The 12,498-nt window shown below is 42.2% G+C and overlaps 2 protein-coding genes and 1 non-coding gene across 3 annotated transcripts in view; all 3 read right to left on the bottom strand.

Annotated features, from left to right (window-relative positions):
* Window positions 1–6,802, bottom strand: part of pllp (plasmolipin) — a 7,261-nt gene extending 459 nt beyond the window's left edge. The window contains exons 1-3 of the mRNA XM_005734712.2: window positions 6,349–6,802; window positions 1,860–2,030; window positions 703–813 (exon numbers count right to left, since the gene is read on the bottom strand). Of these exons, the coding sequence (XP_005734769.1) occupies window positions 703–813; window positions 1,860–2,030; window positions 6,349–6,510 (444 nt within the window). The 5' untranslated portion in view covers window positions 6,511–6,802. The remainder of the gene's footprint in view (window positions 1–702; window positions 814–1,859; window positions 2,031–6,348) is intronic.
* Window positions 6,803–7,630: 828 nt separating this feature from the next.
* Window positions 7,631–7,713, bottom strand: trnal-cag (transfer RNA leucine (anticodon CAG)). Its single transcript has one exon. It is a non-coding gene; the product is annotated as a tRNA-Leu (tRNA).
* A 2,548-nt stretch (window positions 7,714–10,261) lies between these two features.
* tgm2l (transglutaminase 2, like) overlaps window positions 10,262–12,498 on the bottom strand; it is a 10,250-nt gene continuing 8,013 nt past the window's right edge. The window contains exons 10-15 of the mRNA XM_013911289.1: window positions 12,402–12,486; window positions 12,165–12,310; window positions 11,958–12,087; window positions 11,688–11,848; window positions 11,229–11,365; window positions 10,262–10,772 (exon numbers count right to left, since the gene is read on the bottom strand). Of these exons, the coding sequence (XP_013766743.1) occupies window positions 10,589–10,772; window positions 11,229–11,365; window positions 11,688–11,848; window positions 11,958–12,087; window positions 12,165–12,310; window positions 12,402–12,486 (843 nt within the window). The 3' untranslated portion in view covers window positions 10,262–10,588. The remainder of the gene's footprint in view (window positions 10,773–11,228; window positions 11,366–11,687; window positions 11,849–11,957; window positions 12,088–12,164; window positions 12,311–12,401; window positions 12,487–12,498) is intronic.

Here is a 12,498-nt window from a genome sequence, read left to right as displayed (position 1 = left end):
TGTGTGTGTGTGTGTGTGTGTGTGTGTGTGTGTGTGTGTGTGTGTGTGTGAAATCATGTGATCAATGCTTCTGCTAAAGCTGTAAACCAGGACAGACTTTGACCTGCAGGAGGAACTGTAAAACACACTGATACAGGAGATGTTTCTGCCAATGTAAGTCATAGTCACCTGCCACTTTATAAGGCACACCTATTCAGCTGCTCATTATTGCAAATATCTAAACAGTCGATCACATGGCAAGAACTCAGTGCGTTTAGGCGTGTAGGCCTCGCCAAGACAGCCTTTGATTGTTGGTGTCAGACAGGCTGGTTTAATTATTTCAGACACTACTGATCTGTTCCTCAAACTGTCCTCTTGAAACGAGAGTGAGTTCACTGTACTCCACAGTCACAACATCTCCATTAAATAGAGAAGCCTTCCGATTTGGTGATGAGGAAAACCTTCATCATGGATGTGTAGCCAACGAATCTGTAGAAACTGTGATGCTGTGAAAGCGTGGACGAAAAACTCGGTATTTCCAGCATCGTGTTGAATCTGTGCCATGAAGAAATTAAGCTCTTCTGAAGACAAAAGGTCGTTCCCAGCACTAACAGCACTAGCGAGCGGCACACCTAATCAAATACACCGAGTGCGTTATAAAAGGCTGGTCTGTGTTCCCTGGACATTGGGCTAGTTTGTGAGATAGTGTGAGTGGTGACTTACTGCAGCAGCTGCCAAATGTCCATAGAACCATTGGAAGGGAGTCACATAAGCTGCGTTGGTGATGAAAGCAGTGAGATAGAGGACTGTGGCTGCGCTAAAATACACCATCACCTGAAACAAATGGAGAAAACGCACATTACATCAATGCACAACGACTCGCCGTCTTCCTGCCACACTGTGCCCCTCTGTGGCCTCGCATCCTCGTCTTTTTCTCTTTCTGTCTTTGAGCTGTTTCTGCAGCCTTGTCATCGTCACCACTTCATCAGCCTTTTTGTTGCTCTGTGAGAGTACACATTAGTATCGCTGACGTTCATGCACCGTCTCTCAGAACTGAGGACCAAACATCCAAACTGCAAAATCAAGGAACCGGTAACTGTTTCTAATACAACCCGTGACTAAGGGTGTAATTGCCTGTAATTAGACTGAACTTCAACATATTTTATTTAAAATTATGTCATTATAGTCACATACAAATATTTCAAGTTATTAACAGTAGACTGAGGATGTAATGAGTCGCGGTTTTACAGGAAACAAAGGAATCATTACACTGTAATTAATTCAAATAATGTAATTTTAAGTGATTTACTAATCATAAATCAAACAATTTTCCTATTTTACATAAATGGTAAACGGCCTGTATCTGTATAGCGCTTTTACTAGTCCCTAAGGACCCCAAAGCACTTTACACACCCAGTCATCCACCCATCCACACACTGGTGGAGGCAGCTACAGGTGTAGCCACAGCTGCCCGGGGGCAGAAGCGAGGCTGCCATATAGCACCATCGGCCCCTCTGGCCAACACCAGTAGGCAGTAGGTGAAGTGTCTTGCCCAAGGACACAACGACGAGACTGTCCGAGCCGGGGCTCGAACCGGCAACCTTCCGGTTACAAGGCGAACTCCCAACTCTTGAGCCACGATCATAAGTATGCTGCACTTTGAGGTGTGCAGGGTGTGTTGTGCTGGAGACACACATTATACTGTAACTGCGGTACAATTAATTCTTTGTTTCCTGGTTTTTCTAATGTAACAACTTTTAAGTAGTTAAATGCACTGAAATGATGCCCGAAGTCACAGGTGGTTTATAAAATGTTGCCAAGGAGCATCTCTGTGTACGTTCTTTGACTTTATTCGTCTTTGCCCTCCGTCTCTCACATACCGTCAGGGGCCATGGGACAGCAGGCAGTGTTTGTGTGACACCAAACAGGATGACGAAGAAGAGGACGGTGGTGAGGATCCACAGGGTGATGGCGACAAACAATACCCAGCCATACGCTCCTCCCACTTTAGAGGTGCCTGCTATCAGCGCCCAGTGGAGCAGCCCAAAAACCTAAATAGGTGAGAGGGAGGAAACAACAGGTGCATCAGTTTGGGGGCACGAAAAATAAAATTATGTAAACAGTTATTACATTAACAAACAAACAAATGGTGACTGGTGCTCATGGAGTGCTGTTCTACTCTGAGCACTCAAAGTACTTTTTACGATGAATCCATCCAGTTAAACAGACATTTCTATACCTTGGCTAACATTCACATGGGGCAACTACCGACCTTCTGATTGGTAGATAACCGGCTCTAAATCTGCTGAGTCACAGGTAAGCAGTAGTTATTGTGTTAGATGGAGCATGCAAGAACGACGTAATCACCTCCAGCAACTGTATCCATTATGTATGAGTTCATTTTTGAGTAAAATCTTAGAATTCATATATACCAACATTTACAGTACACATGGCTGTTGTAATCTTTCTTCAACCATCAACTTCTGAGGAAAACACAGCTGTTAAATGCTTTGCGATGCTCAGCAGATATTCGTCAGCAGATCTCAGATTTTAGAATAATCTCGTAACCTGAGTTTACTGCACTTGACGAGGTCACTGATGCCCAGATAAGCACCACAGACTGTCTGTGACACTGAGGTGGGCAGACTGTTTTCACGGGGATCTTAAAAGTCAGTCTGACCGACTCTTGCAGGTACTGTACAAAACACACGAGGCGTCTTCCTGCTTCAGTCTCATGAGAAAGGACATGACAGTCCATTATGTATGCACAGGTCAGGTTTCACTTTTTACACACATGCATACACAGCACGCTCTCCAAAGTAGACCTTTGCAAAGCAGCTGCATCATAACGAGCTTTTCTCTTCTGAACCGAAGGAAGAGGAAATCATTTGAACTTCCTGAGTAAAACAGTAAAGTCCAGCTGTGATGCACATGTTCGACCAGGGAGTTTGCTGTGACACTGCTGTGTAAACTGTGTTTACCAAAAGGAGCGAGGAACTTGAATGAAACGGAGGGCATTCACCTTTGATTTAAAACAAAAAAGCAAAACAGTGTCGAGCTGGATGAAGTGGACAACTCTGCACCATAAAGTGTTCTAAATATATCGTTTAATGGCCAAAGTTCAAACATCGCTCAAGTTAAACTGTGTGCTCTAGCACAGCAGCAGGATAATGGAGTGTGCAGGGCATGTTGTATATTAATACTGCATCAGGACCTGGAGACCTGAAACAGGAGACTAATCGTGTTCTGCTAATTTCAGAGTAAGGACAGGTGAAAAGATGCAGTCATGGAGATATGAAAAAAGGTTTGTTTTTAAAAATGTGTGCAAAAATATTGCTGAGACTAACTTGTTGTTTTTTTTATGTTGATGTTGTTGATGTGGAGATGGAAAATCAACAAGGTGGTGCTAAACATTATGGATATCAAACAATGATGTCACAATGTTTCAGCCGCAGCAAACTTTACTCTCACATTACTACTTCTGTTTTTTCATTGTGGAAACAGCGTCTGGGAAGAAAGGCTGTGTTTCAGTTTTAATAAATGCTCGTCAAACAACAGCTAATTTAACATTTTGAGGGGGTTGTTTTCAATTCAACTTTATTTATACAGCGCCAAATCACAACAGCAGTCGCCTCAAGGCGCTTTATATTGTAAGGTCGACCTACAATAATACATACAGAGGAAAAACCCAACAATCATATGAGCCCCTATGAGCAGCACTTTGGCGACAGTGGGAAGGAAAAACTCCCTTTTAACAGGAAGAAACCTCCGACAGAACCAGGCTCAGGGAGGGGCGGGGCCATCTGCTGTGACCGGTTGATGAGTGAAGGAAGACCGGATGTGGACTGATACACAGAGTACGCCAGGTACAGCAAAAGTTTGCAGCAGTGAAGGAATACAGTGTAGGTACTCCAGGATAACTTTATATTATAATATAATATCTTTATGTTATATATCAGTCATGTGAGTTAAACCTGTGATGAGCTCTTTCCGTTTATCTATGACTGCTGGTGTCATAGATAAAGACGTGTGTGTCTGCACCATTAATCAGATGACACAGAATTTGAATGTGTGTCAACAAGTTTCCGTTTATGCTCCATAAACCTTCCTGGTTATCTATAAACAATAAAAATGACTGCATGCTGCTTTACTGTGCGGTGCACAGTCGGAAAGCTTCACTATCAGAAAGTGGCACAGAGCCTGGAAAATGAAATCAATGAGGTGTCTGCTTATGTAAATCGTTTTTTCTCCAGATAAACCTCATTGTGTGAAGTACCAGGTGAACAGTGATACGACAGCAGCTCTCAGCCTCGGTCCAATCTCCCCCCCCCCTCAGGTATGTACTGGCTTTAGGCAAAGGAAACATGGCTGACTAACGTCTGAGAGGTGGCGGAGGTCTTTGGCTCCTCCTGTCTCACTCCACTGATCTCCCCAGCATTGCACTAAAACTGCAGGAACAACAGTGCACGGCGGCGTCCCTGTTAATGTTCAGACTGTGAAACGTGTCACCTGTCCGGGCTTTATTAGGTGCAGTTTTTGCTGACATTTCATGGTGTTGTAGTAGCAGGTCGGGCAAAACTCAGCACGGAAAAGTAATAACGTTTTGCTTTAATCATTAACTCAGACAAATCACTTCATTTAGTCTTTTTAACGTTTAAATTGCCAATGACAGGCACGGGTGTTAATCCATGCTAACAATGTTTCTTCCCAGGTGAGAAACACGTGAACAGGAGTTCAGTCTTTTGCAGCTGCATTGAGCTGCGTTCAGCCCACCATAAGGACCATTACACTTCTTGCTGCAGTGGAATTTATGGTCTTCGGTGTTTAAATGGGTCAGGCTGTCCAAAGGTTGATAAGACGCGCATATTGCCTCACTGTACATCAGGCGATGTGGGGTAAACAGCTGCAGCTCAGGGCTTCTTGTGTTTGTTTATTAAGTTTTTATGACTTTTTTTGGCAACTCAGCAAACGCAGTTCTGTCATAAACCAACAGCACCGTCATACTATCAAATTATAAAGCAGATACTGTAAGGGGAGCACTCAAGCTTGTAAGGAGTTGTGTTTGAGGTCTAACATTCTGCTTTGGTCTCCTCCACCTCTGAAAGCAAAAGTCTCCCTCACAGATGTTTGAGTTCTAGTTAGTTTGGTTGCTGCTCTGTGCTGAACATAAACCGACGCTGACAAGTTTCTTTTTCTACTCTTGTATTGTGTCATTAAAGGCTTGTATCCTTGAAATAGTCCACTCAGGCACACGGGAGCTTCACCGAGCTTCAGTATAAGATAATTAATGATTCTTTTAAAAATATAATTTGTGTAAAGCAAAGAGATTGACAACAATAAAAGGGGAGGTGAAAATAAGCATCATATTTAAAGGACCTTTCCAGCACCTCCCACCAGAGGTAACATACAACATGTTCATAATGCAACACTCTTCAAAAAACCTCCAAACATTCAAAGTAAAAACAATCTTCAGTGCTTTTAAAAATAAAGCATCGAAGGCAGTTTTAAAATTCACTTAAAGTCTTTTCAGCAATAAGGGGCGTGTCCATCTCTAGAGGTTGAGTCACCTTGATTAGCTTTTCCATGCTGAACAACCCCAAAGCATTTTAAATTGGCCATTCAAATCACACCATCATTTATCATTAAATCCTTCTCTCACCTCAACCAATCGCAGCAGATGGCCCCGCCCCTCCCTGAGCCTGGTTCTGCTGGAGGTTTCTTCCTGTTAAAAGGGAGTTTTTCTTTCTCTCTCTCCCCCTCTTTCTCTCATTCATTTCCCCTGTCCTATTTATTTAAAAAAAAAAAAAAAAAAAAAAAAATGACAAAGGATGAACTGAAGCTCTGCCATCACGTAATGTCGCATACTGCTGTTTCTGATGTCATTTGAAAGAAAAAAAAAAAATAAAAAAATAAAAGGGAGTTTTTCCTTCCCACTGTCGCCAAAGTGCTGCTCATAGGGGGTCACATGATTGTTGGGTTTTTCTCTCTATGTATTATTGTAGGGTCGACCTTACAATATAAAGCACCTTGAGGCGACTGTTGTTGTGATTTGGCGCTATGTAAATAAAGTTGAATTGAAAACAACCCCCTCAAAATGTTAAATTAGCTGTTGTTGTTTATTAAAAACTACAGTTACAGGCTGTTTTAGGAACTTACTTTTGTATCTTCAGTGTGAAAATTGTGTTCGAACACTGAATATTTTTATGTTTCTGTCCGTCAAAAGTCACAATGGCTAAGATGGACCGATGCCCTGCTGGTTTATAGTGCAAGAGGTTTCAGAACATAAAATAAGTAGAGTAGGCATCCCTCCCACTAAACAGAGCAGAGCGCAGGACAGACAGAAGAGTAATCATTTAGTTGGTTACATACAATTTCAGCGATCATCAGCATAGCTGGGATGCTTCGGATAAATGAAAAGTCCACCCTGGAGGATATGCTTCCAGGCAGCCCTCGGATGCTGTTCCCACCGTGGGAGTTCTGGGAGTTAGGGACGCTGGTCTCTGTGGTAACTTTGGACGGGAAGTCTGCCATGACTGAGCTCTCACAGACGCAGGTGCCACAATAATAGAGTCCTTAAGTGTTCTCAATAAAAGGTTTTGATGAAAAATCGAATCCCTACGTTGACTGGAGGCACCAGCAAATCTCAATCTTCAAATAGTCAAGAAAAATAAAAAATATGACAAAACAGAATCATTCAAAACCCGATGCCTTCAAAAATGAAAAAATAAATAAAAAAGAAACAAAAACCCTCCACTGAGTTAAAGAGGAGCCCTCCAGCCAGACCTCCAGGTTCAGGTATCAGCTGTCAGTGTCTCCACCTGCTCTGACAGGTGTGTAATGGTGGAGGCGGTGTGAGTCTCTCTACACATTGCCTTCTCCTTTTCCCTCTGACACACCCACACACATATTGAGTGCGTCGTCATCTTCTCCCCATCTGCTTTGGGTTGCTCTCTTTTGCTCCCCTGGCACCTCCCATATGCTCCTGCAGGCTGCTCACCTGCGGCGCTTCAGTCACTAATGTGTTTGAACTCCAGGAGGAGGGAGGAAAAAACAACACAAGCCGGTGGTGCCCTCTAGGCGTGGAGCTCGCACATGTTTGTTCTTCCCCTGTGGACTGATAAGAAGGGATGACACAACGCTACATTCCTTAGTTTAATCAATAACACATATGGATGGATGCTGTGAATGTTTCAATGTTTAACTCAAAAAATCCACTAACCCAATCTGTCAGTTAAGGAGGATTTTTGTGACTTTTGAAAATTGCAGCATACTTTGTTTGCTTTTTCTTCTGTCGCTTTCTTTATTATTTGCTGTGCTGTTCATAAAGACCGTAGCTTGAAAGATTAAACAGTCGGAATACACTGAAAAATATGGAGATATTAAAAAGAAATAATTTTAATTCTTTGCAACTATTAAAGAATTACTGCATAAATAGACCAAAACAAGAAGCAAAGAAAAAAACATTAAAGCCAGAAATATGTTTCTCACTGATGATATTATTGAAATTCTTACCCTCCCTGGGAGACATGCCATCTATTTGAATATTATGTATTATAGTGTTTGTGGTGTAGTGAACATTGATTTTGAGCGTGTGGAAACAGTTTTAAACATGTAAAACATTTTTAGAAGTAACAATCAAACAAAAACGTGATGTCAGAAGTGGGATTCGAACCCACGCCTCCAGGGGAGACTGCGACCTGAACGCAGCGCCTTAGACCGCTCGGCCATCCTGACTTATAATAGCGCGTCAACAAAATCTGGTTAATATAGCTCTACATGCAGTTTCATTTTATTTGTTTTGCTCAAATCATGTAAAGACTGAGCACGGAAACGTTTTTCTGTTTAGCGGAACATCGGTTCCGGTTTCCTCGCCTTCCCTCTGCTGGTGATTCTGGTTAATAAGCGTCTCACGGAATGACTCCACGTGAGACAGGTTACACAGTCACCCTCTATCTATTACCTATACGGTTTCAGTTTTCTTTCCCATATTATTATAATCGTATTCTCTCCCATTTCAAGTTTATTTATTTATTTATTTTATCAACCTTTATTTAACCAGGAAGATCCCACTGAGATTAAAAACCTCTTTTTCAAGGGAGACCTGGCCAAGAGCAGCAGCAAGTGTCTCACAGTTACAGAAATTACTCAATTAAACACAGGCAGCAACAACACACATGCAAACATAAATGAAAAAAATAATGAATTAATTAATTAAAATTCAATAAAATTCTAATAAAAAATTTAAAAATCAGTTAAAATAACAAATTGATATAATTGAAACAGTTGCATGTTATGGGCTTGTCCTCAAGGATTCGTAATTTAGATTTAAAAACAATTAATGAAATGAATTCAGTCATTTTCCATTCTTTCTGCAGTTTGTTCCAAGCCGAGGGTGCTAAACGAACAAAAGCTCTTTTACCAAATTCAGTTCGGGCAAATGGAACAGAAAGCAACAAGTAACCATGCGGACGAAGAGAATACCGACCAGCATGTTTCATTGCAAGCAGGGAACATATATAAGAAGGCAGCAACCCAAGTATCACCTTATATATAAAACTGTATAGATGAGAGTTCCTCAGACTTTCCAAAGCAGGCCATCCTACCTGAGAATAATGGATTGGATTTATATAGCGCTTTTCAAGGCGCTATATAGGCAAGGCACCCAAAGCGCTTTACAATGCCACTATCCGGTCGTTAAGTGATGACGTGATGAATCCTACTTCCGGGTCTAAAGTAGTCTGCGTTTAATATGGCTTTTGTGTTGTTAACATGTTTAATGTTTTGTATTTTCTTCTATTTGATCTCAAAAAGCTCCTAAAACAGTCAGTGATCCCTGTTGACCTCCCTCGGCTTTTATTACCACTAATCGTTTATTTAAGCTCAGTTTTTAAAACCTTAGGATGTAACTACAGCCCAGCCCATGCAGCAGTATATGAATGACTAACCTCGTATTGTGGATGGATTATCTCAGTTGTTCTCCTGGCTGAAGTTTGGTCCTTTTACAGCATCCTGCCATGCGATTACATTTGTTCCTGACCACCGAGAACACTCACGTTAACTTTTATTGAGTGGGAAAAAAGTTTGCTTGTTTATATTATGCTAACATAGCTGTGTCGCTAGCGGTCACGTAGCACATCATTATATACCAGCTAGCCCAACTTCAGTAACCCTTCAAACGTCACTGCTGTTTCGTTTCTGTCTTCATTTATGTTGGAAGTGATAGCAGAGCTGCACATTTGAATTTGTTTCCAAAACCCCGCAGTCTATGGGGCGCCGTTTGTAAAGTGAAATATGCTGAAATTAACGGCAACATTTTTCCACATTTAGCTCAAAACCTTACAAAAACATATTTTTTCGATTAATTTTTTCCAACATTTAGTAAAATATTTGTAACTTTTCATCATCAAATGTTAAATATTAAATCTAAATGTTAAATGTTAAACCTAAATGTTTAGGCTAATATGCAAATTTATTGTACGGATCAACGGAAATACCAAAATATAAGCTTCCCGAAATGCTCAGACCTCTACATTGGAGAGACCAAACAGCCACTTCACAAGCGCATGGCACAACACAGAAGAGCCACCTCCACAGGACAAGACTCAGCAGTCCATCTGCATCTAAAGGTCAAAGGTCACTCTTTCGAGGATGCCAATGTTCACATTTTGGACAGAGAGGACAGATGGTTTGAAAGAGGAGTGAAAGAAGCATCTATGTCCACTGTGAGCGACCATCTTTGAACAGAGGCGGGGCTTACGACACCAACTCTCTGCCATCTATAATCCAGTTTTGAGATCCTTCCCAGACGCCTTAACGCCCACTCACATCCTGGGCCATCTGACCTCAGGAAATCACATGATAAGGTGGGGCCAGGTTTCACAATGAACACACCCGAAACTCTGGCTGATTGGGACCCACACCCAGTTTCACACCTTGGCTCAGGCGATTAGAGGATCATCAGGGGTCCTTTTGTCCCTCTGTGGGGGGAAACTCCCACTAGGTTTATATCTGGGACTCTCCACCATTTGACCTTAGAACTGAAGAAGCTTCTCGGATGAGAGGTGAAACGTCTTCAAGCAACTTAAAGAAGTCCAGACGCTTTTCTTTGCAAGCTCCTTTGACTACGATGACCTGGATGACTGAGAACCTTCACAGACATAAAGTAACTGGTAGAAAAAACTTCTGTATATGTTTTTATATATTGGCTGAAACACAAATATTATAAAAGTGCATTCATTTGAACTTTGTGATTACAAACAGTGAAAAAGAAACAAACAAAAAATACAAACAACAACAGAATTTCCTTTATTAGAAACCTTTAAACTGTCGGCCAGGCGCCAAAATTCAGCAGAAAAACCAAACTGCAAAAGTCAAAGGTAAGAAATGAGACGCTAACGCAGTGAAACCGAAACAAAATGCAAAATATGATAATGCAAAGTCAGAAATGTTCATACCTGGCACATAGTGGCTTCAAACTAATGCTTTATCATCATGTATTTGTGGACTTTCACAGGCTGATGTATGTGGAACATGTTTTATTCCACATACATGCGGATTGCTCGATGGCTCATCCGCTCACAGGACACGTCTCAGATTATTTAAAGGTTGCTTAATAAAATTCGGTAATTTCAGCGAAGATATTTCTGTACTTCTTGCGGACGACCACTGTGGTGACTCCCTTGACATCTTTCAGTCGGTCAGAGTCAAAGTCCACCAGCAGCTTCCTCACCCCAGTCCTCATGGGTGAGAAGGACACCACAATGGACACCGTCTGTCCTGGAGAAATGTCCTCACTGGAAGAGAAGATGCATGTGTTCTTCTTTATTTTGTTTTTTACTGACTGCTGTATTTGTGCCTCAGTGCCACATTAAAGTCATCAGGAATAACCTACAAGGGCAGTTTATCAGAATCAAGCCACTGGTTCACACATGGAAAAATCCCTGTTCAAGGACTGGCCTTTGGACCAACTCTGTCCTGGCCCAGAAAAACCGTATTATTACACTGAGGGATCCAAATGACCACAGCGAGTCCCTACTGCGCTAGGCAGATTGTAAAATACTGATACTTTTAAGGGATTGAGAGGGCTGCTATAAGTATATACTTATAGTCTCTATGTAACAACGCCCACCCACGCACTCATTTATCCCACATTTTCCCAATGTTGGACCCATTGCCTCATTCTTCATACACGCGACAAGCTTTGCTTTGTGGGCTAAACTTTTGTTCTAAACAGCAGACCCATTACTTACCTAACATGGATCTTAGTGGAAGAGAGTAGGCCTGCACCCTCCACAGTGAACACACCTCCTTTCAGTGGAACTGGTAAGGGATTGGTGAAGGAGATGGAAGCTTTTACTTGTTCACGAACAAAAGCCTTCCCAGGAACCTGGAGAATGAGGAGACCGCTCTGTGTTCTGGAACGTCTGAAACTGAATGTCTACAAGGCTGCGAGTCAACTGCATTCACAAAGAGTTTTTACTGGAATACTGATTTTCCAAAGTCTTCCTCTGACGTGTCCCCTCCACACAATAATAACTGAAAAGACTCAAACCAACACTGAAACTAGTAAAAACTAAAGTGAAAGATTTTCAAACAAAAAAACCTGAACTGGGACAAACAAACCAGCTCTGACTTACAAACAAAAAGTTAAAACGTGTTAGAAAATATAAAACTATAATAACCCAGGTGACCCCTACAGGTGTTCCCACCTGTATGAAGACGTCAGGTCTGCTGAGTGGGATGTCAGTCACAGTCAGGAGGGGCTCGTTCTCGCCTGGAGCCTCTACGAATGCTTTCACCCTGATCAGATGATCGTCTGAGACACACTGGGCATAGTCATCGTAGCGCAGACGCAGCACTTCCTGCTGAGCTGGTAACACACAAACACACAGCATCAAACAGCATCCAGCTCTTACAGAATTACAAGAGCAGCTGAGATGTTACTTTGTAACATGTCAGAGCTCATCTAGGCTGCTGACCTTTGTGAGCAGGCACCATCACAGTGGTGGTCTGCCTCTGGCAGTTCCCCCGATAGAGAGAGCTGTAAGTAACAGCTGTAGCCAGCATGGTCAGCTGAACGTGAGCATCCTGGTCTCCTTCATTCTTCACCTACTGACAGAAAGACTGTGTCATGAATTCAGGTTTAGTTCATCCACTCATTTAGCTGCAGCGTGAATAGTCCATACCTCAATAATCACATCAAAGTCTGTCCCAAACACAGGCTTGGCGTGCTTGATGGACAGCTGCAGTCGTCCTGGTTCTGAGCTGTCACTGAGGACGTCTGTCACCCGACGCCCCGCCTTCTCGTACACTTCTCTCTCCTTCTTGGATCCTGTGGAGAAGAGAGTTTTCATGAAGAACTGCCATGAACTCATGTAAACGGTATTTATATGCTCCTGCGTGTGTTCTGCTTTCCAACTAACCTTCAGGATATTTGTATTGCACAGTGACGTCGTCTCTGAAGTCCCCATAAACACTTTTGGTGCTGATGTTCCTACCCACAGTGGTCTGGTCCACTCT

Source organism: Pundamilia nyererei, unplaced genomic scaffold, assembly GCF_000239375.1.
Source record: "Pundamilia nyererei isolate P.nyererei 1_Seehausen unplaced genomic scaffold, PunNye1.0 scaffold00060, whole genome shotgun sequence".
Taxonomy (NCBI): Eukaryota; Metazoa; Chordata; class Actinopteri; order Cichliformes; family Cichlidae; genus Pundamilia; species Pundamilia nyererei.
The sequence above is the reverse complement of the archived record's forward strand: the minus strand, read 5'-3'. Positions and strand labels throughout refer to the sequence as shown.